The 20,212-nt window shown below is 46.6% G+C and overlaps 4 protein-coding genes across 4 annotated transcripts; 2 read left to right on the top strand and 2 right to left on the bottom strand.

The window, feature by feature from the left end:
• Positions 1 to 4: 4 nt before the first annotated feature.
• Positions 5 to 910, bottom strand: POJ06DRAFT_264256 (aromatic alcohol reductase; the record flags this gene model as incomplete). Its single annotated transcript, XM_056188990.1, has 1 exon — positions 5 to 910. One exon carries the CDS (start codon positions 908 to 910, stop codon positions 5 to 7), a length of 906 nt encoding a protein of 301 aa, XP_056046876.1.
• A 3,384-nt stretch (positions 911 to 4,294) lies between these two features.
• Positions 4,295 to 5,854, bottom strand: POJ06DRAFT_293353 (uncharacterized protein). Its single transcript, XM_056190422.1, has 3 exons — positions 5,499 to 5,854; positions 4,834 to 5,446; positions 4,295 to 4,778 (listed from the first exon to the last, which is right to left on the bottom strand). Exons 1-3 carry the CDS (start codon positions 5,642 to 5,644, stop codon positions 4,566 to 4,568), a joined length of 972 nt encoding a protein of 323 aa, XP_056046875.1. The 5' UTR covers positions 5,645 to 5,854; the 3' UTR covers positions 4,295 to 4,565.
• Positions 5,855 to 9,241: 3,387 nt separating this feature from the next.
• On the top strand, positions 9,242 to 12,087 carry POJ06DRAFT_284223 (OPT oligopeptide transporter protein-domain-containing protein). Its single transcript, XM_056190155.1, has 2 exons — positions 9,242 to 9,307; positions 9,362 to 12,087. The coding sequence occupies exon 2, from the start codon at positions 9,362 to 9,364 to the stop codon at positions 11,951 to 11,953; it is 2,592 nt and encodes an 863-aa protein (XP_056046874.1). The 5' UTR covers positions 9,242 to 9,307; the 3' UTR covers positions 11,954 to 12,087.
• A 485-nt stretch (positions 12,088 to 12,572) lies between these two features.
• On the top strand, positions 12,573 to 14,496 carry POJ06DRAFT_241840 (catalytic protein). Its single transcript, XM_056186157.1, has 3 exons — positions 12,573 to 12,633; positions 12,714 to 13,967; positions 14,028 to 14,496. The coding sequence occupies exons 2-3, from the start codon at positions 13,061 to 13,063 to the stop codon at positions 14,342 to 14,344; spliced, it is 1,224 nt and encodes a 407-aa protein (XP_056046873.1). The 5' UTR covers positions 12,573 to 12,633; positions 12,714 to 13,060; the 3' UTR covers positions 14,345 to 14,496.
• The last annotated feature ends 5,716 nt before the right edge of the window (positions 14,497 to 20,212 follow it).

The raw sequence follows: 20,212 nt of genomic DNA, 5'->3' as shown, positions 1-20,212 counted from the left end.
GGTGTTATAGGTTCTCGCGTATCCAACTCTCCACGTCCACCACATTGATACCCCGCTCCACATTAAAACTTTTCCTAACATCCCAAGAGACGCCGTTTCCTTGCGCAAATACTACCCTGTATTTTTTAATTGCATCATGTGGATCTGCAGCCAATTCGTCCTGAAGCATCTGGACACTCCAGTTCTGTCGCTGCAACTTGCGATTTAGCACGAACTCCAAAACGTCCGCCAATCGACTGTAAGTGATGGTATCGCCGGCGGTATACACAACTTGGTTGGCGTATTTCTCATTGAGAACAATCTCTGCCGTCAGCTCGCCAATATCCTCCGGCGTGGTGACTGTGACACTGTTGTCCCAACCACCGAGCGCACGCACAACACTGTTCTCCAGATCTACCACGCCAAAAAAAGGCTCAAAAAGAAAGCTCGTAAACATGCCCGTAGATATTATCACCCATTTCGTGCGTGTTTGCGACCGCAGAACGTCCCGCACGTCTAGTTGCTCGTCAAAAAGATCCTGGGCCGAACCGCGCCCAATGATATCGTAGTCGACGCCGAACTGCCACGGAAAGTAGCGCTCTACTTCAGCATCAAGCACGGCTCGTGCGAGTTTGCGTTGAACACCATGGCCAGCGACAAAGCCAGTACAGCCGATTACCGTATCAAAAGGCTTGAAGATGCGGGATAAATCGTCGACCGAGCCGGCAACAAGGTCTCCTGGAATTAGCGTCACACCAAGAACTCGCAGCTCACTGATCTCGCTTGCTTTGGCGGGATTAGTTGAATTGATTGTAGTTGGCCGGAGAAGGACAGCGATCTGAGTGCTTAAACCAACGGCGCGCTTGACCAGGCCGCGGATAACTGCCAACCCAAGCTCGCCAGCGCCGAGGACAAGTATAGAACCTGACATGACTTCGCCGCTAGAACAGACAATTAATCGAATACTCTGAAACACTACATACCATACTTTGTTGTACTCTGCCTTTATATTCTGTTCCTTTATAGAAGAAAAAAGAGAGTGAGCGATCTCTGATGACTGATGACTGATAAGCATCGTCGGCGAGTACGCTTGATCGCCGAAACCAATAATGGGGACGCATGGACCAGTCGGTTACCGTCGCTTACCAATCTGGAGCTGAATGTCGAAAATATGTGGGAATTTTTTGATGACATCTTCTGAACTGCAAGTGATATTGCGATGGCCAATAGATTTTGGGGCCCCAACTGGACAGAGGTAACAGATGGCGTGTTGCGTAGTTTGCGTGTGAGAGTGAATTAATCCATTCCTCTTTGGGACTAGCGTATCAGGCCAACCAGTGAGATTCTTTTCCTATCACCATAAATCTGCCTCAGTCAACTGCGTAAATCAAAATGTGCAGAACACGTCCTGTTGGCGCATGATTTTCTGACTAAAAGGACAAGCTCTAGATCGTGGCATTGATGGAACATTATCATAGTATCTGCCTGCATGGAATACCTCCTGACTCCTAACAAGTCTCTCCCTATATTGAACAATCTCTCAACTTGGACTTCTGGGCCTGGAATGGCCAGATAATCTCTAGGCGCTGACGCCATGCGCGGATACTCATCTTTATTGTGTATGCCACCAATTGCAAAGCCAATTCGGATCGAATAAAGGGCTATCAAAATATCGTTCGATGTCGGAAAGTAAAGTCTGGCTGCGAGGCTGTACTTTCTGAAGAATCCGAGACTCCACATTGCTGTTATTGTACTACTGCGAAAGTCGTATAGTAGTAGAGGAATCGGTATCAGTTGTGGATACATCAAATGAAGCTTTTCGCGGATAGAGTTAATGATAAGGGCGCCAGAGTTTTCGTCCGCTTCTAGCTCTTTCAAGATGAGGCTTTGTTTGACCCAAGGATCCAAAATAAGGGCGATATAATATGTATCCGTCTCATCCATAAAGGTATAAAATTAGTTGCGGATTGCGGCTCAACTTAACAGGCGATTGGTCCACTGGCTGTTAGTTATCTCGTGTCGCTAGAATGTCACATTTGGCGACCATTAGTCCGAAAAAGAGAGTGGGGACGGTCATAATTCGGCTCATGAGACGTCACCATGCCGGGTAGCGACGGCTGCTGTCGGATTTTGCCTTTGCCAATAACTGTGGGCTTCAGTCACTCAGTCAAGCGCAACGGATGTGACAGTTTCAGCAGCGTCAGTGAGGCACTCGCTAAGAGGCTTGAGATCCACATCACGCCCGGAAAATCCTACCGAAATGATGATGTCGCCATAGTACCTGGTTAAGTTAGGATCACATACAGTTGCGCGAAGAATCTGTCTTGTGTTCGTTCCTCCAACGCGTCCTAGGTGAACAACGACTTTCAACAAGACCTCTTAGAAGTCATCATGCGGACCACATGCTAGCAATTGCCCGCCTGCGGAACCTGTCTACGGCTCAGTGTGTGATTGTGATATGATCTGAATTGAACATCCAGCGCATAATTTCGTTACTCATTTCGCTGCGATCAGAACGGTAATACAACAAACCAGAGAATCAATATTGTACATCACTAGCGAGGATATTCAGGACCTATATGCCAGCTGCCTTTATGGGCACACCGGTACCGACAGCATTCCACTCATATTCAAGACCTTTGCATGAACCTGCTGTTATCCACAGCTCTCGACCATTGCGGTCAACGTACTTGTAACCAGGAAAGTGATTTACTGCAGTAAAATGGTACGCGTATCCACGAAATCCCACGGCGGCAACATTTACGCCATTTTCTCCGTTATTGTTATAAAAATAATCACGCGCGGAACCCGGTTGCTGGTAAGTATAAAATGCAATCTTGTACCAAGTCCCTGGCTCGGCGTTCTCACGATCAAAATAAGAGTTCACAAGAACGTAACCCGGTCACTTTGATGTGACCATCAAGTAACTGCCGGGTGCATTGTAAGGTGCTCCTTCAGTTGGGTTTAGTTAGAGAAGACATATAATCAGGTCCCGCCCCAATGAGTTTAGACCCTGGTGGAAGCTGCTCGGTCGATGCTGTTATAATGGCTAATAATGCTCCGAGTCCAAACAGTCGCATGATGACACTGCCGAAGGCGGTAGCTCTATACGCAATTGCTTAAAAAAACTTGGGGCCAATCGCTTTTGCAATTTCTGCTAGGAAAATCCCCGAACGGGCAATAGGAATATAAATGGCTGGACGCGGTGCGGGGTAAATTGTCGTGACACAGCTTCGACATATCGTCGACACAACCTTCGTTCTCTTGGGCTTGGCCGTATTGTCTAGACATGACTCCTGGGTAAGTACGATCATATACAATTGCGCCATGCGCCATGAATCAGTCTCGCATTCGTTCGACCAATGCAGGCGAATGAATGACATATTTTCAATAATATTTCTTAGAAGCCATCAGTCTGCAGTTTCTACTTGGGGAGCCAGTCGACGACTTGGTACCTGATCATGACATATCGCTTAAAACCAAATGTTTGGTTGCTCCCCTTCGATTGGAACGTTCGGCTTGGCATGTACATGCTCGTTTCGAATGCTAATTGGATGCCGTGATTAAGCGGCGATCACTTCGGTAAGGGCTACATCACGGTGAATTACTGTCAGCCGACCTGTCATCAGCTGCTTAACCTTGCACATGATTTCGAAATTGCTACAGTCGCGATGATCAAGACGGCAGAAAGTAGTACCGTAAAGGCTACGAAATCTTCTACTTATATCACTTCCAATTTCACGATCCACATGCCTGTCTCTTTGCTCTGTTGCAAACCAGCTAATAAGCGGTCGCTGATTTCGTGGTTTGGGCCATGCCTCCATCCATTTACGTCGGTCGGATCGGCTTCCTATCTCGCGGAAGCTTCTAGGTTCCCTCAGTTCATTCACTGCAAGTTCTCTTTCACTTATCGCATGAGTATACTCAATGGCTGGTAATCCTCGGCTCCTGATATTCCGTGGCATATCGACTCCCCATTGGTTTCCAGTACATTAGGCGAGGGTACAAGGTGGGATTCAGCCAGATCAGCCATTGGAAGACGCTGTCCGGGACTATCAAAAGCTATTGGCAAAGTCCAAGGCCAACGGTATTAATGACTACGCTGCTTAACTTTATGCATGCAATGGATATAGCATATACGATAGAATATACGATTGAAGTGAAAGATAGCTTATTAATATACAATTGTTGTGATATGAAAACGTGGTTTAAGCCCATTTGTGACTGTGCGATGGAAATGGGCATTGAAATTTATTTTACACGTCGAGAGTACAATTTCTTAGATTTTATAATAGAAACAATGAAGTGATGGCTAACTTACTAATATACAGTATTGTAAAAAAGAAAACGTGGTTCCAGACCTAAGGATAAATGTAATGATGATTGAACCTCTCAATTCTCATTACCCTTTAGGACCTGTTTCCGTGGCGCCGTAATCTTATCCGATTTGTGTGGTGTGATAGCAATGGTGTATTGACAAATGATAGAGCACCTCGAGTAGGTAATTTCTGTTCAGTAATACCGACGGAGAAAAACGGCCAATAACTTTGCACGTTGATAAAACCAAATATAGAGCAAGCAAGGCTTCAGTTTACAGCATCCTCAAATCGATTCACAGCGGTTCCAATCATTGCACACCAGATAATATCCATAAACTCAACGGCGTCGAAGAAATCAATAATGAGGTCGCCAATTCCTTCATTATTATGCGACACTGTGGGTATCAGTTCAGCCAGTTTCAAATCCCCAATTGATCGACGGATACTAGAGCTTTTATTTATGCCGTCCTCCACTAAGGCCTATGGCCCATTCATGTTAGTCTGATTCCATAGATTAAAACAGAGTCAGACTTACGTATTTACTTCTCAAGAGATCATCGTTTCCATCGGAACTGGGTGATTTTCGCACTACCTCGATGAACGCCTCAGAGAGTTCGTCAAACCAGATATGCCCTAGAAACTCTAATGCGCGGAACTTTGGATAACTCGGCGACAGCAACTGCCGTCGCATTTGCACAATTTGAGCACTCTTTTCGAGCAACGTTAACGAAATGCGCTTGCATGGTGCAGAATAGCGGTGCTTCTCGTTGAATGCAAGTAAAACAATAAGCTCACATTTCTTGTCGATAATCCACTTCCGGGCCTTGTCCAACAGACTGTCATATGCCTGCGAGACACCAGCTTCTATGATAACTTTGTAGCCCATGGTATCCACGGTTTCAAAGTATATGGCTCCATCTGGCTCCATTTTGTACTTCGAGTGACCGGTGTCTACCAATATCGTGGGACTATGGGTGATCCGCAGTCTCTCATTGGGGCCCAATTGAATCTGTTCACGTTGCATGATTGATGTCACGTGGTTGTTGATACTGGAAAGAATGGCAGTCGAGGTGTCTTCGTGTAAGCGAGTTGGCACTGTGACAATAGTGATTACTTGGCGGGTCCAATCATATAACAGTCTGGGATAGCTATACAAAATGTCAGTCATTCTGATCGCGACCTGCACAACCCCACCATTACGCATTATCATGTTCATCCATCACGAATTCAGTCTGCAGTCGATTATACGACTCCTCACTGAGTCTGAACTCGTACTCATTGTCAGGCTCGTTCGTCAAAATAATACTGCGTATTTGACGAACACGTATTTCCTCGTCAGTATCCATTGCAACGTCAGTTGCGCGAGTGGGCTTAGATGCAATCTGAGCAATATGCACTCCATAGCTGTCGTTGCGAGACGCTTTATTTGACACGGAAGCAGAGGCTACAGGACGCTGCACGCGATACAGTCCTGTGTAAGATCGGCGAGTCTCGCCGACATAGTTGCGCTCACGTGATCGTGAGAGAATGATCTGCACAGTTTTCACAGTTTCCCGGTGTTCAGTATTCAGTATTCAGTATTCAGAAGCTGGACTTCAGATGTTTTCAGCAAAGCCGGTAAAGAGCAGGGTAGTTATTGACTAACGTTTATTGTCGAGAGTTTGCATTACATTCCGGCCTGACCAGCAAGATAACAACCTCGTCAGAGCACACCACTAAAGTTACTGCCCTTGACCACACAGTCGAATGTATTGACCACACCAAATGTATTAGAGCAAAATTTCTGTTCATAAACAGTCCAATTTAACAATAAGCATATGAACAGCTTGCGCGAATTAGTTTCCGGTTTAAGCATCGATCCCACATATAAATAAAGAGTGGAATTTGCACGCGGTAGCCTAAATCTGATAATTGGATTATACTTGTGCTGGTCGCCGTTTGCAAATAGATGATTATATATAGGTGCAGTTGACTGCGATCGAATGGCCGATAAGCTATTGAATAGCCTCCGCCCGGCGTGTACGATATTATGCTGACGTCGACACTACATCGCAAACGTCAAGAGTGGGTGGGTCAGGGGTTAGGGTTTACATTGCCCAAATGCCTATGTAACTGTACGATTTTTTGCGAGTAACCAACTTCATTGCTCGTATAGTTATCGTAAACTTTTGCGACCAATCGTATAGTAATCGTATTAGACAATACTTATGTCTAATATCTCGTAGCTTTCCTGGGTGACTATCGTAGTGTACTTCGGTTCAATACCTACTCCGCTCTTACTGCGACCACAGCTCAGCATAGCATCGATAAAATGAGGCTAGGAATGGTGGAGTAATAATATCGCGGGCGGACTATGATTGACTGGGTCGGCCCCGGAGTGCGGCTCCTGATGGTCACGTTGCATTTGATTTTTAAACCGACGCAAACAGCATTCATATCGGCTTAGCGATGTTATCAATCATTGACTTGACGCGAATTTTACAAGGAAAAATTGGCTTAAACGTAGGTTCAACTTGCATGGTAAAAGTTCTGGCATGGTCGAGAAATTCGAGCCGCTGTACCGCCTTCACAATTTTGTCATGAGCTTCCCTATAGGTGAGCGTCATCGCAAGAAAGTCATATGGTTCGCATAAAATCAGTGGTGCAATTACTAATATACATTAATCGACTCTAATGCTCGGGCCACTAATCGGTTCATTAGAAAAATGTTCGGTTCCCTCATGACATAAGTTCGCAAATCCAGCCGTATTCATACATCACCGTGTTGTCACTACTCACTAATCGTATAAATCCTTTGCTCGGTATTTGTGGTTACAGAAACGCAAAATATCTTTGGAACTTCAGTGTCGACCACTACGGAACAGAAGTCGCCATCGATTGCAAAACTTAATCTCTTGCCATCAGATAACTGAGACAGACGACATGTCCGGTAAAATTAATCAAAGAGCCATTTTCCAACCAAAGTGGGAATCTACAGCACCGAAACAACCGCACATATAGTTATCTGATGCGTGGTTGGACGGCGCGATAAGGTTGCACAGACTGCAACCTTAAAGGGGGCGAGTCCTGTCTAATCGCGCAACTCCCCAACACTTGCAACTATTGCATGCTAAATCAGACCATCCTGTCGTTATCAGCCTGGAGTCATGATCGCTTTTAAGATGGCAGCTGATTGAGTCAAAAACTCTGATAAGCAGAAACATAAGGCATGGCGTGGCGAAATTCCGGAAATCTGAACCAGAGGGTGACCACAGTTGATCGTGATTTTGGCCGTCAAAAGTGGAGCAGGCTTGGCGATGCATGGCACATAGCCAGATGACTGCCATCTGCCGAGCCCAATAGTGTAGTCTATAGAAGAATAATTGTTCCTTCGGGAGACGTGTAGGTATAAAAACGATTGATTCGATCTAAGACGTGTGTATCTGGAAATCGAAGGAGCCAAATGTCACATGTAACTAGTTATCACTTAAAGCAAACCCTACTGGTAATTATTGCTGGGATTTTGGGTTATCTATTGGTCTGACATGGTGTCAGTCTTGAGTCTTGACCAGAAGGTTATTCAATCCGAGTCAAGGTTCCGGGAAATGCTAACTCCTCTTTGGGTTTTCTTATCTGTTGCACGATGCGGCCACAATAAGGTTTGATTGCCAGCTCCTCAGGCTCACAGGTTTACAGATCGAAAGACGTCACAGCAGATCCCACGTAGTATCACACCGTAGAGAACGAGCCCTCAGCGGTATGATACTTGGTCATTATTAGAACCGGTAGATTGTTCTGCAAATTGGTGGCTAGAGTAAGAAGGAATCGTAGAGTGATCAAGTGTCCAGACGCGTTCACGGTAGATATAATCCATTCCATGCTGAAATAGCGGGTTTTTACGGAGAAGGACCGGATCGCCTGCAACCCAAAGCCATCTGGCGCTGCAGCCACGCAATGTAAAGTAGCATCCGAGTCTATATATCCATGCACCATACGCGAGCCTTTATGTTGGTGGTCAACGGATGGACGGTAATAATTTTCTCCCCTCCCCCCCCCTTGGGGCCGCATGTCCCTTGACTATCCAGTCGATTTGTTGGTCCTTGTCAATATTTATCTCAGAGATAAATTAACTGATTGCACAGTATTGGTCGTAGTTCAGATACGGTAAGGTTCATGCGCAAATACGAGCAGCAAAATAGTAATGAAGTTCGTATCAGTGAGAGCTGTCGCTCCTTATCTGGCTTTTGTGCGGGCACAGCTTGGCGAAAACGCGATGTCAGCAACGCTCACCATGATCCAGCCCGTGATAAAGATGTGGATCTTGTAACTGGATTATTGTCGGTCGAGAACGATATTTACATAAAACTTGAAGAGAGGTTCTCATCTCTGGAGCTATGCTATGGGCGGCGTTGCGCGAATAGGATCTAAATTGGTGCAATGCCTGGTGGTAATGTGATTGCAGTTAACTATTCTGGAGCAGCCCAAAGTTGGGCGGGAAAGCGAGTCACCAACGTGCGTGCAGTCAATGGCGCGCCCAGGCCAGCAGCTTATCGTACGGATCCCTAACCACCGAGGGCGACAATGTATCGCGAGCGTGTCAGATATTTGCTGCGCCCACGACAAAGCTCTTAACATCGTTTTTGCCCGGATGCCCAGGTGCCAAGCACCTCGTAAGGGCAAAGACTTGCCATAAAGCAGTTTCCTACGCATTAGGTACCATGATTGCGTGTGTCGCTGTTAGGTCGCCTGTCGGCGCGCGACGGCCGTCTATTGGATTACTGCATTCTTCCTAGGCACTTGGCGCTGTCTGCTGGCGACAGGAGCCACATCTAAATAGTTCTGACCTTCCAAGCAACTTCATGCACTTACCGCCTCTCCTGTGCCGCTCTGCTGGAGAGATAAAGTTGCGTGTCTCAAGACATATATTCTTGCACAATCGCTCCCTGCTCCAATAGCTACCAACCCAATAGTACTCTTCACGCGGCTGTCATCGCCAACGTCATATTTTGATTACCATATCATAATTGGAGGTGTGCAAGTTGTCGCTTTAGAATAGCGAAAAAAAATTGTGCTAACGTGTGCAGATGACCGAGTACGACGAAAAAAAGGTTGGAGCAATTGAGGTGCGCACCTCGTCGTCTGAGGGCGAGACCGAAAGCACAAGCTTGGAGAAGACTGATGGCACATACATCCATTATACCGATGAGGATAAGGATCGCGTGTATGATTTCATGTGCACGGTTGGCGGTTTGGCGGACAACCATCCAGATGACATCGAGTTTCTGATGGAGAAAATGAAGACTATCAGTGCCGAGGATGCGTTCAAGGTTCTTACAGAAGCAATGGAATACCATCAAGAGGATGTAAACTTCCCAGAAGACGCCATGGCAGAGATTAGACTCCTTCTCAAGGGGCCTGAACATTCCAAGATGGACCAGGCTAGCTATGACTTGCGACTTCGATTCCAGGCAACGCTCATCCGCTTCCATTCACCCTATCCTGAAGTGCGTGCCGTCGTGAGACCGACTGACGACACGTCTATGCCTTGCGAGACCTTCCGTGCGTATCTTATTGGCGGATTCTGGGTCTGCTGCGCGTCGTTTATCAACCAGATGTTCCACCAGAGACAGCCTAGTATTATATTGAACGCTACGGTCCTGCAAATTCTTATATTTCCGTCTGGCAAGTTTATTGCAAGGGTGCTTCCTCACAAGAAGTTCACAATCTGGAAATGGTCACTGAATCTCAACCCCGGTCCGTGGAGCTTTAAGGAGCAGATGTTTGCAACTATCATGACCAACATCGGCGCGGGTTCATCCAACTTTTTCCACTACGGTCTTGCACTACGTCTTCCGATTTTTTTTGGCTTTGAGTACGTCGATTTTGGATTCCTGCTGCTTATGTGCATTGTCACCCTTTTCTTCGGCTATGGTCTCGCTGGCATGCTCCGACGATATGCCGTGTATCCAGTGAAAGCGCTGTGGCCGCAAGTCTTACCAATCTTGCAGCTGAACAAGACACTTCTCATTCCCGAAACTAAGCAAAGCATTAACGGATGGACGATTTCTAAGTACCGATTTTTCTGCTACTCCTTTATCGCCATGTTTCTCTTTTTCTGGCTCCCGAACTACCTCTTTACGGCTCTCAGTACCTTCAATTGGCTTACGTGGATTGCCCCAAAGAATGTCAAGCTCGCGTACGTGACAGGATCCAGGTCTGGGCTTGGATTCAATCCGTGGACCTCGTTCGACTGGTCTGTTGTCAATTACACGACACCTCTTGTTCTTCCGTTCTTCTCCGTCGCCAATAAGTTTATTGGTGTTTTGATTGGTGGACTGGTTGTCATCGCAATGTACTGGTCCAATTATAAGTATACTGGTTATTTTCCACCAAACAATGCCAATGTCTACGACAACCACGCCAAGAGATACAATGTCTCGCGCATCTACCACGATGGCCATTTCGATGTCGATGCTTACCGCAACTATTCGCAAACCTATATCGGTGCTGGACAGATTATGATGTTGGGTGCCTATTACACGATGTATACCTGCGCATTTGCATATATCTTGCTCAACGAGTGGAAGGTCATTAGCAAAGCCATGCTCGGCTTTGCCAAAAGTCTGAAGTTCTGGAAGCGCGACAAGAGATCCACGTACGACCAGTTTCATGATCCAATGTCGTCCATGATGCTTCACTACCAGGAAGTTCCAGATTTGTGGTATTTGGCAATTATGGTTGGCTCGCTCGCGATTGGTATCATTGGCATCACCGTCTATCCAACCGGTACTCCCGTGTGGGCGTTGATTATCATTATCTTGCTGTCTATCGCGCTGGTTATCCCAACGATCATCATTTCGTCTATGACCGGGTACCTTATTCCAGGAGACACCCTTGCTGTCATTGTCGCTGGCTTCATGGTTCCTGGTAATGCCGCAGCGTCTATCATTCTTCGCGTTTTCGGCTACAATACTGACGATCAGGCGGAAAACTTCATTTCGGATCTGAAGCTTGCTCACTATGCGAAACTCCCTCCACGTGGTGTCTTCCGTGCACAAATTACTGCCACCCTCATGCAGAGTTTTATCACGACCGGTGCCATTACGTGGCTAATTAATTCGACACCCGATCTGTGCACACCGAATCAGCCAGCTCGTCTTGTATGCCCATTCCCTAACCAACTCTACTCGACCACCATCTTGCTCGGCGTTGTTGGACCACGAAGAACCTACGACGACATGTATCCGCTCTTGAAGTATGCTTTTCTCTTCGGTGCTCTCTTCGGCATCGGATTCTGGTACGTTCGCAAGCGTTACACTAAGTATCTCCGTCATGTCCATCCCGTCATCATCCTCTCTGGTATCAACAGGTACGGCGCGACGTACAACTTGTCGTACTTCACTCCCGGTTTCTACGTCGGCTTCATCTTCAACTACTTCATTCGCCGACGCTACCTTGCGTGGTGGTCGAAGTACAATTATATCTTGACGTCCGGATTGACAGGTGGAATGGCGTTCAGCGGAATCTTGATTTTCTTTTCAGTTCAGTACAAGCCCAAGCGGTTGCTGTGGTGGGGTAATACGGTTTCCAATGCCGGTGTGGATGGTGTCGGTACCGCGTCATTGTACCAGGCGCCGCTCGAGGGATTCGGTCCCCCAGTTGGCGCATGGGATTAAGTAAGGGTCGGTTTTACAGTGACGTGTTGAATTTGTACGATTAGATGTGCTTTGTTGCGTTTTCAGAAGGGAGCGATTAATTATTGTTCTAATTTATTTGGGTGGGGTCCGACACTTAAAACGCAGCTTGTGGAAGTGTTCAATTATTTTGTTTGTGTGTTGTGTCCTGCATTTTTGACGTAGGTCTAAACTTTTACTCGCATGGCATGCAATGAACCGCCTTACAATCGAGCATACCATAGAACATCGAAAATCCGGTAACTGAATGTCACCGTAGTGCAAGTATATTGATTTGTTTTACATGGTGTGGCCTCCGTCTAGCTACGTCGATCGTCGACCGAAACGTGTTTGGACGACTATTGCGCAGGATGACCAGGTCACTGCATGCCGGATTTACGGCACGCACGCTTCCTCGGGGAACCATGCATTCCGTCGGAGAAGGAATATGAAGGCCGAAAAATCCGAGCCGACGCATCGGTCAACCGAAGGAATCGCTCGGAACTCCGCGTTCAGTAGCGCCACACCGAGGTCCAGATTCTGTTGGGAATGACGCAATGTTGTCGTGACAGGATACAAATTTCTCTACAACGCAAATAAGAGACTGAATAGTCGGCGTTCAGGGGCTGGTCGGCGAGTGACGTTCAGCCGCTAACCCAAGGTTCACCCCCTGATTCAATAGGGTTAGGCAGCTAGGTTGGGAGGTGCTGTTTCTCGCACCGCGTCCAGCAATGGAGGACAAGTTAACGCTGAACTATTCTAGGCAGCCATGAACTTCGCGACGCGGGATGCGCACTTGCATTTTCAAGATAACCGGGGGATTATGGCAGTCTATTGGATTGGTTCGACTGGACGTAGGCCCGATTCATGCTACGTGTGGTTAGTGCAATCTGCACGTCGGTGACAGCCTCGGCAATTCTCGGTCATGATCCCCGACATGTCGGGGACTCGGGCAGGGTAGATAATCAATATTTATCTAGTCAGAGTCAATACATTATTCAACATGTAAGACGAAATGGATCAGGATCGGCAACTGATATATGAGGCCGTATCTCGTCATTCAGTACTGGCATTCCATCAATTGAATCTCTGGTTGAACTGCAATTCGTCATGTTTCTCTCCACTTATCTCTCTAAGCTCCTCGTCGTCTCCACTTGGGCTGTTCTACTTGCGCATTCATCGACTGCTCTTCCTCTTCTAGACCGTCATGAGTTTAGACATAGCAGTCTTAGGGATGCTGCTCCATCGCTGTCTGCTGGCGGAAAGGCTATCTGTATTACAGGCACAATTCCCGTGAACGTCTCGACAAGTGCAAATTCCAGACTTCTCTACAGCGACTCAGGTAGTCAGTTCGCGGTGACACAGACGTTTGCTGATTATTTGTCCGCAAATTCGTCTCTGCCATTGCAAGTATATGGAGGTGAAGCAAACGTCTCTGGCATATTCAACATTAATGCCAAGCTTTGCTATCCAGTCGACTGGGCTCCGAAGAAATCGTCGAAAGCTATTCAATTTTTGATCCATGGTATTGGGTTTGACAAATCCTATTGGGACTTTGCTGAAGGGTTCAGTTATGTCGACAACGCAGCTGCAGCCGGTTACCCCACGTTCTCCTACGATCGTCTTGGTGTCGGGGCATCTGATCACCCGGACCCTATTCAGATTGTTCAAGCACCTCTCCAAGTCGAGGTGGCGCACTCGTTGATTCAGTCTCTCCGAGATGGAACCCTTGCTGGCCACAAGTTCCACCACGTTGTGGGTGTTGGACACTCGTTCGGGTCCATTCAGTCAGTTGGAATCACTGCTTCGTATCCTAAAGATTTTGATGCCGTTGTTTTGACCGGGTTCTCAATTAGTACAAACGGTCTGGGCGTCACAATTGCTGACTTCAACCTTGCCATTGCCTCTCAGAACCAGCCTCTAAGGTTTGGGGCACTCCCCAGCGGTTATCTTGTTACCGGTTCTGCCATCTCGAATCAGTTTGCGTTTTTGCACTATCCTAACTTTGATCCTAGCAGTAAGTGAATTGCCGGTCCCCATATAATATAGTGGCCACTTGCACTGACACTGTTCGCAGTTTTTGCGAAGGACGACGCAGCCAAGCAGACGGTGACGATCGGCGAGTTATTTACAATAACTAAGCCCGTTGAGCCAGCCATTGGCTTTACTGGCCCAGTCGATGTTGTTCTTGGAGAGTACGACATGATTTTTTGTCAAGCCAACTGCGCCTATCCGTCCGACCAGTCAGTCATGGTCCAAGCATTATACCCTGCTGCCAGCAACAGCTCGCAGGCGCACATTGTGCCTGGAGTAGGTCATGCCATTAACCTTCATTTCCAGGCTCAGATCGCTTTTGACGAGATCCAGGAATTCGTCAAGAGTAACGGATTCTAAGGGTGTTTATAGGTGGACATCTGGGAGAGCTATGCTTTTCCTCCCAGTCAATTTATTTGAAGTTTAGACAGGTGTGAAGATAAGAACACATTCTATAACCTTTAATATGTAAATCTTAATCTCTAGCAGCTGGAGTCGCTGTGTACCCTGGGCCACCAGTTGGCCGCTCTGGCTATCGTGGGCACGTCTGGGCCGCGTAGTTAGTTTTACCCTAGCCCTACCGGCGACCCGTACGTTGCCTCCGGCAGAATCCCTTAAACGGAAAAAAATCCTGAATTTTTGATAATTTTTAGACCGATTTTTATTGTGGGTTCTTTATTAGGTCGTGGTTGCAGCCGCTGATGGCTCTGCTGTGAATCAATGCAGAGGACATCGCCTACAGCGGTAAGTTACTGTGCACTTATTTTTGATTTTGGAGTTCGAGCCAATTCAGTCATCTCAAGTGTCCAACGATGGTAGTATAATCTCAAACATTGAGACCCAAACTGCGAACATTTAACTTTCGGAGGAATTCGTTGGATCCTGAAGGTTAAAACAACTTCACATGTACCCTCCTCGACAGAACGTTTTGATTGGACAATTGGCTTTCCGAGACGCATAGAACTACTATCTCAATGAATTAGCACAGAATCTGTCGGATTTGAGCACGATGGCGGTGTCCTTTACTTAGCTCACAGAGAATTCGACCAGTGGATACGTGAGATGGCCGAAGCTGATCTGCCGTTCCTTAAATATACGTACTAGCAGATAAATGAAAGTCAAACACAGTTGAGTGGACCCAATTAGTCTCCGTTTGTTCATCAGCCACTTACTTTTCACCGCAGGAGTTCCAGTGATCGATACAGTTGTCACCCTCACATTATTCTGAGGTGATGGTGCTGAGGGACATAGTGTCGTCATGCATGGTCGATGGTGGAACCCACAGAGCAGGATTTGCTGGAAGAAATTGGAGACTCGTAGCATAATGCTCTCAGGCACTGCGGGAATGATAGGAAAATCTTCTGTCCGCGGGAATTCGGTAAGACCGAACTGCGAATGTCGGTATTTTCGATAGGTTCGTTTCTCGCAGCGCAGTCAACGACCGTCTGATTGTCTGGGTGGTGTTTCTGGCCCGTAGACAGACAGACGTGATCTCCAGCACAACTCATAGTCGCAGTACGGGACAAACCCAGGGACGCTAGTGAGCAAATCCGGTCGTTCCTGCAATCTGTACCTGATCTCGGCATTTTACACATTCCAGCAGGAACCAATGGAAAAAGGGCCCCACACGAATTTAGGCCATCCACGAAGTGCTCGCGTGGCTATGAAAGCGTTGACTGGCTAGGTGGTAGTGAGCTTGTGCCATTCAATTCTCGAACCAGTTCGAACCCTCAAAGACTGAAGCAGATATTCGCCTAATCGATTGTACACATCTTGGGACCAATTGACACTGTGCCATTCCGGCGAAAGTTCAGCAGTGGCCTTGGGATAAATGAGATCAAATTCTGAGGGAATTGTCGTACCTTGATCGTCTGTCCAGGTTTTTAACCAACTGGTGGAAGGCCGCTATGCCATAACCCCTGACAGCGCTGCGATTAAGCTTTCCCAGCTATATTCATTATAATTTATGGTGCTAGCGAATTGTCTTAGTATTTCTATTCAGTCCTTTTTGCGTACTTCGTAAAATAATCTCGTTATTCTCAGAGTGTCGTCTGATTTATCTGTTGGAGTAATTAGCCTACTCTTGCCTCACGTGATTGCACGGATCTGCAGCTGGGAGTTCGAATCAAGATCTATGACGTCGTGGCGGAGTAACAGTCTCACATCCGCGATATACTCATAGAACACCCTGACACAGCACAGCGCAGCCAACGTAGAATCCAAAGACACATATCCAGGAATATTCTACTACACTAATTGTTTTGAAATACTGTCATTAAATTCAATAAGCCGTGTCAGGCGCGGCCAGACCAGGTTTGACCGGGTTTCTGACCGGGTTAAAGCCTTCACATTAGTCCATTTCAAAACGGAAATGATACAGCCTTTCAAAATGCGTCCGTTCTTGGACAGCTTAGTCCTCATGAAACGGGTAGGATCGGTCCTAACTCCTTCAAACCCTGAATATGCGGAAAAAAAGCTCCTATATCTTCCGTATATGCTGTGCCTTGATTTCGACATACCTAAGCGACGAGCGCCGGATGATCGAGATTGCGGCAATTTTTCAACCAGTCAGTAAACTTCGCGGGGAGGACAAACTGTCTAATGAACTGCAAGGATCTGCGTGAGTCCAAGTCTAATTGAAGAAATCCTGATGGATCGGCCCCCCCCCCCCCCCCGACCAAACCCTGACCCTAAACCCTGATCCAGTTCCTCGCACACTGAATGTCGCAGGCGCCTTCTTCAGCGTAAACCCCCCGGATAGGCATTAATGACAGAGATATAGCGTATACGTATTCGACAAGGCCGACGACGAGAGCAAGCATCGCAGGGCTGGTGACAGGATCCAGTGGAGACTGGCTGGCGACTCGAGGACGAACAAGCCGGTTGGGAGGTAGGCTTCAGCCATTTTAGATGTCATCTCTGACGCTGACTTCCCTTTCTCAATTCAGGTGGCAAGGTGCGTGTTTACTAACCACGAGGCAGGCTTGAGGTCTAAAAAAATACTAAAGTTTGCATCATAGTTTCACATTGTGAAAGTGGGATAAGTTATTATGTAGAGTTACCAAAACTGAGTTAAAATGAATAAGAATGACTCATTTGTACTCATCGCATGTAATCGCCGGCAGGGCTTTTGGCGTGCAGTAAGGGTTCAGGTCTTCAGCTCCACCTTGGACAGATCAAACTTAGCCAGAATAACTAACCGCCTGGCAGAAGAAAGTATGTGATGCCCAAGACTGATAGCGGTAATAAGGCATACTCACGATCCAGTAATCTCTAGGACTTATCATGCCGTAAAATTACACTTATCTTGCCGAAAGTTCTAAAAAATAGAGTACTACGGCTCGGCATGAAAGCCTAGCTTCAATAATTGTGACAAATTAAGTTTATTTAGTATCGTTTGTGGAATTCTGGTTGTACGGATCTTACGAAACAACATTGCCCACTGTCTTATACCACTGAGTCATTGTGGATGCACTGTTGCTGTATATAATCGTAGACTGTAAGCCGTAGTCCAAAGATTCTGCGCGGCACTGAATGTGAGAAAACGGCATACGCTCCTTTCGTTACTCGAAGTGAGTAGCCATTAAAGCGAAGTTCCCCGAGGTAAGAGACTCGGCAAGTCGACAACTGTTCAACGTTTCTAATATAGTGCTCTTGGAGTCATCCTTATATGAGAAGACTTGTAAGTCAAAATATCCTTGCGCTATTGCTTTGTTCCATCAATTGGCGGAGGGGGGAAAATGACGAAGACAACCCAACGTTGCCGACATGCTTCAAATCCCACGAACATAGGGAAAGCATGGCTGAGGCTCTTGGAGGTGGAAGAATGAACAATAGGAAGACCCATCTTTGAGAATATATTATTGGACCGACATCATCTGATATCAATCACTTCCCCTTCATTTTGATAATTGTTCGATACGCTTTGGAAGAAAAGGGCTAACCAATAGTACCCAGAGGTTTATTTCCGGCTTTACTACGAATTTAATACCAGTATCTCAAAGAAGGAAAGCCTCCTTATCAAACGAAATCAAATTGCGGTCGCTCTCCTTAAATGATCAATATTGTGATATAGATCAACAATCGCTCTGACAGCTTGCCATTCCCAACCACAGTCACTTTCCTCAGTAATGCCGCACCCCTTTCCAACCTTGCTACCTGCATCCTGCAACCTTCTCGCTCCTTGGTGACCATTTGCAAATTTGGCTTGACAACACAATTTGCTTTTCCGGCGACATTTGCGCGCTGAAAGGGTGTTTTGGTCGTCTTTTCTCTGCGATTTGCTCCTCTTCTGACTTCCCTGTACTACTAATTCTGGCAAACCTTAGTATTCCCTTTCGAAACTCTCGTCGTGATTGAAGAATCACTTCGGAGGTCTGGCAATAGCTGAGATCTTGAGTGGTTTGAGGCAGCAAGCAGTCGAGTGATCCGGGTTGCGAACATCTTGTGATATCTGTGTCTTAGATGTGTCATAGATGGATGACAGCTCAAATGCATCTAACGGTTGATTGTCGGAAAGAATCGCCGTTTATGATTTCCTGGATTATGATGCATCATCCGAGTAGTATAATTGTGTGATGTAAGTTCTAGCTGTTGTTGGTAATTGTAGCAAAAATAGGCACTTTCCGGGGCAGTGAGCCCTCAAAGATGAGGCCGAAGACTTCTCCAGTCGATGCTGGAAGACCGGTGACAGTGCAGACGACATGAACAGATGACTTCAGAAGACCCGCTTATTCAGGTCAAAAGACTCGCCTTGACCTGAAAATTCCAAGGTAGGCTGTGCTGCCCCAAATGAATTAAAAGTAGCAGAACGAAGAGACAAAACTTCTCTCTATTCTTTTTCCGGGTACCTTAACTGGTAATAACAGGGCACTAAATGCAAAATTAATTATTGCATAAGATAAGTATGAGTCCTTCGTACTCATTGTACGTTGGCAGCTTGCAGGGTCCGACTTGCGGGCTGAGACGTTGCAAGTAGCTGAGCGACGTCCAAGACGAGAAATGAGGGGTAGGGTTACTAACCCTGATAATGGAGTAAACCACACATAAATGAAATCGACAAGATCCTTAACTTAGATTGCAGATCCTTGATCATCATTTGTAATACCTCAGATTCGTAAGAGACAATTTTCGTTATGGATATCAGGGAGCACTTAATAACGCTGGTAATAAGCACTTGAATATCTGCGTCAACAAAGCATTAAAAGAGTCTCGTCTTAGATTAACCCCAGTTCCCGACAAATTATCACACAACACAAGCCGTATTTCGTCATGTTAGGTAACCCGAATGCGATTACACTAGTATATTTGGCGACTAGCTTGGGACCAGTCGGAGCAGACCATGGCTGTGTGCCGGCAGACAAGCCGGTTTAAACTTTATGACTGAGTTCGCCTAACCCGTCCTCTAAGTGCTTTGTAGTGGAACAAGACTCAAAATGAGTCATTTCAACTCACAGCGCTGCGCAGCCACAAAATCTGTTGAGCCGCCTGTAGGATGCTTGTTCATTCTTTCGGTTAACGAGTTAGACCTAGTATATATTTTATGGCTAGTACAAACGCTGAAGAATCCAAAAACCTTATCGTGGCCCCGTAACAGTACAGAGATATCAGGACGAACACGGTCCGTCGCGGATCAATTACCGGCCAACTTAAGAACTAATAAAAATCCAGCATATATAATAAGAAGTAAGGAATGGATCATACATCTATGCGCGCTCGTCGTCTGCCACGTTCAATTGGCGAATTTATGCAAAAAGTCGATCGATTACTGTACTGTGCATGAGTAATTTGCCTCCTCTTCCAGAGCTGCGTCGCAGGCTCGCAGCAGTAAGGGCATCGGATATCCTTGAGTGCCGGTGCTAGTGCTTATTTATTAGTCCCAGCCCAGCCCATTCTCTTTTCCTCAACAACGTACTGTGTGCCCTGTACAAGGTCTTCAGTACACAACGCGTCTTTATCACTTCGGGTCTGAAGGGCCCGGTCTAAGCAATACAGTCATGCCTGCCTTCAACTCACCCTGCGGGCCGACTCCCTCCCAATCGAGCAGCATCTTCTTCCAACCATCACGATGCCCACGACCGAAGAAACCGCCATGGAGTTGTGGAGCAGCATGTTCCATGGCATGCTGCATTTCACAATGACCATAATTATCTCTGTTCTCCAACATTTCCGGCTTTGAATAGCGCCTCTACATCAATTGCGCAGTTCGAACCGTCCTGTGATGAGTTT

The sequence above is a fragment of the Lipomyces tetrasporus genome, assembly GCF_029532465.1.
Source record: "Lipomyces tetrasporus strain NRRL Y-64009 chromosome Unknown POJ06scaffold_1, whole genome shotgun sequence".
NCBI classification, from domain to species: Eukaryota; Fungi; Ascomycota; class Lipomycetes; order Lipomycetales; family Lipomycetaceae; genus Lipomyces; species Lipomyces tetrasporus.
Note: the sequence above shows the minus strand (reverse complement) of the source record. Positions and strands in the feature narration are given on the sequence as shown.

What these genes read in the sequence shown, in the direction of transcription:
- POJ06DRAFT_284223 (XM_056190155.1), top strand. Translation starts at nt 9,362, where the DNA reads ATGACCGAGTACGACGAAAAAAAGGTTGGAGCAATTGAGGTGCGCACC.
- POJ06DRAFT_293353 (XM_056190422.1), bottom strand. Translation starts at nt 5,644, where the DNA reads ATGGATACTGACGAGGAAATACGTGTTCGTCAAATACGCAGTATTATT. An exon ending in ATGGATGAACATGATAATGC is followed by an intron (nt 5,447 to 5,498) that starts GTAATGGTGGGG and finishes CATTTTGTATAG; the next exon opens with CTATCCCAGACTGTTATATG. An exon ending in ATCTCTTGAGAAGTAAATAC is followed by an intron (nt 4,779 to 4,833) that starts GTAAGTCTGACT and finishes AATGGGCCATAG; the next exon opens with GCCTTAGTGGAGGACGGCAT.
- POJ06DRAFT_241840 (XM_056186157.1), top strand. Translation starts at nt 13,061, where the DNA reads ATGTTTCTCTCCACTTATCTCTCTAAGCTCCTCGTCGTCTCCACTTGG. An exon ending in TCCTAACTTTGATCCTAGCA is followed by an intron (nt 13,968 to 14,027) that starts GTAAGTGAATTG and finishes CACTGTTCGCAG; the next exon opens with TTTTTGCGAAGGACGACGCA.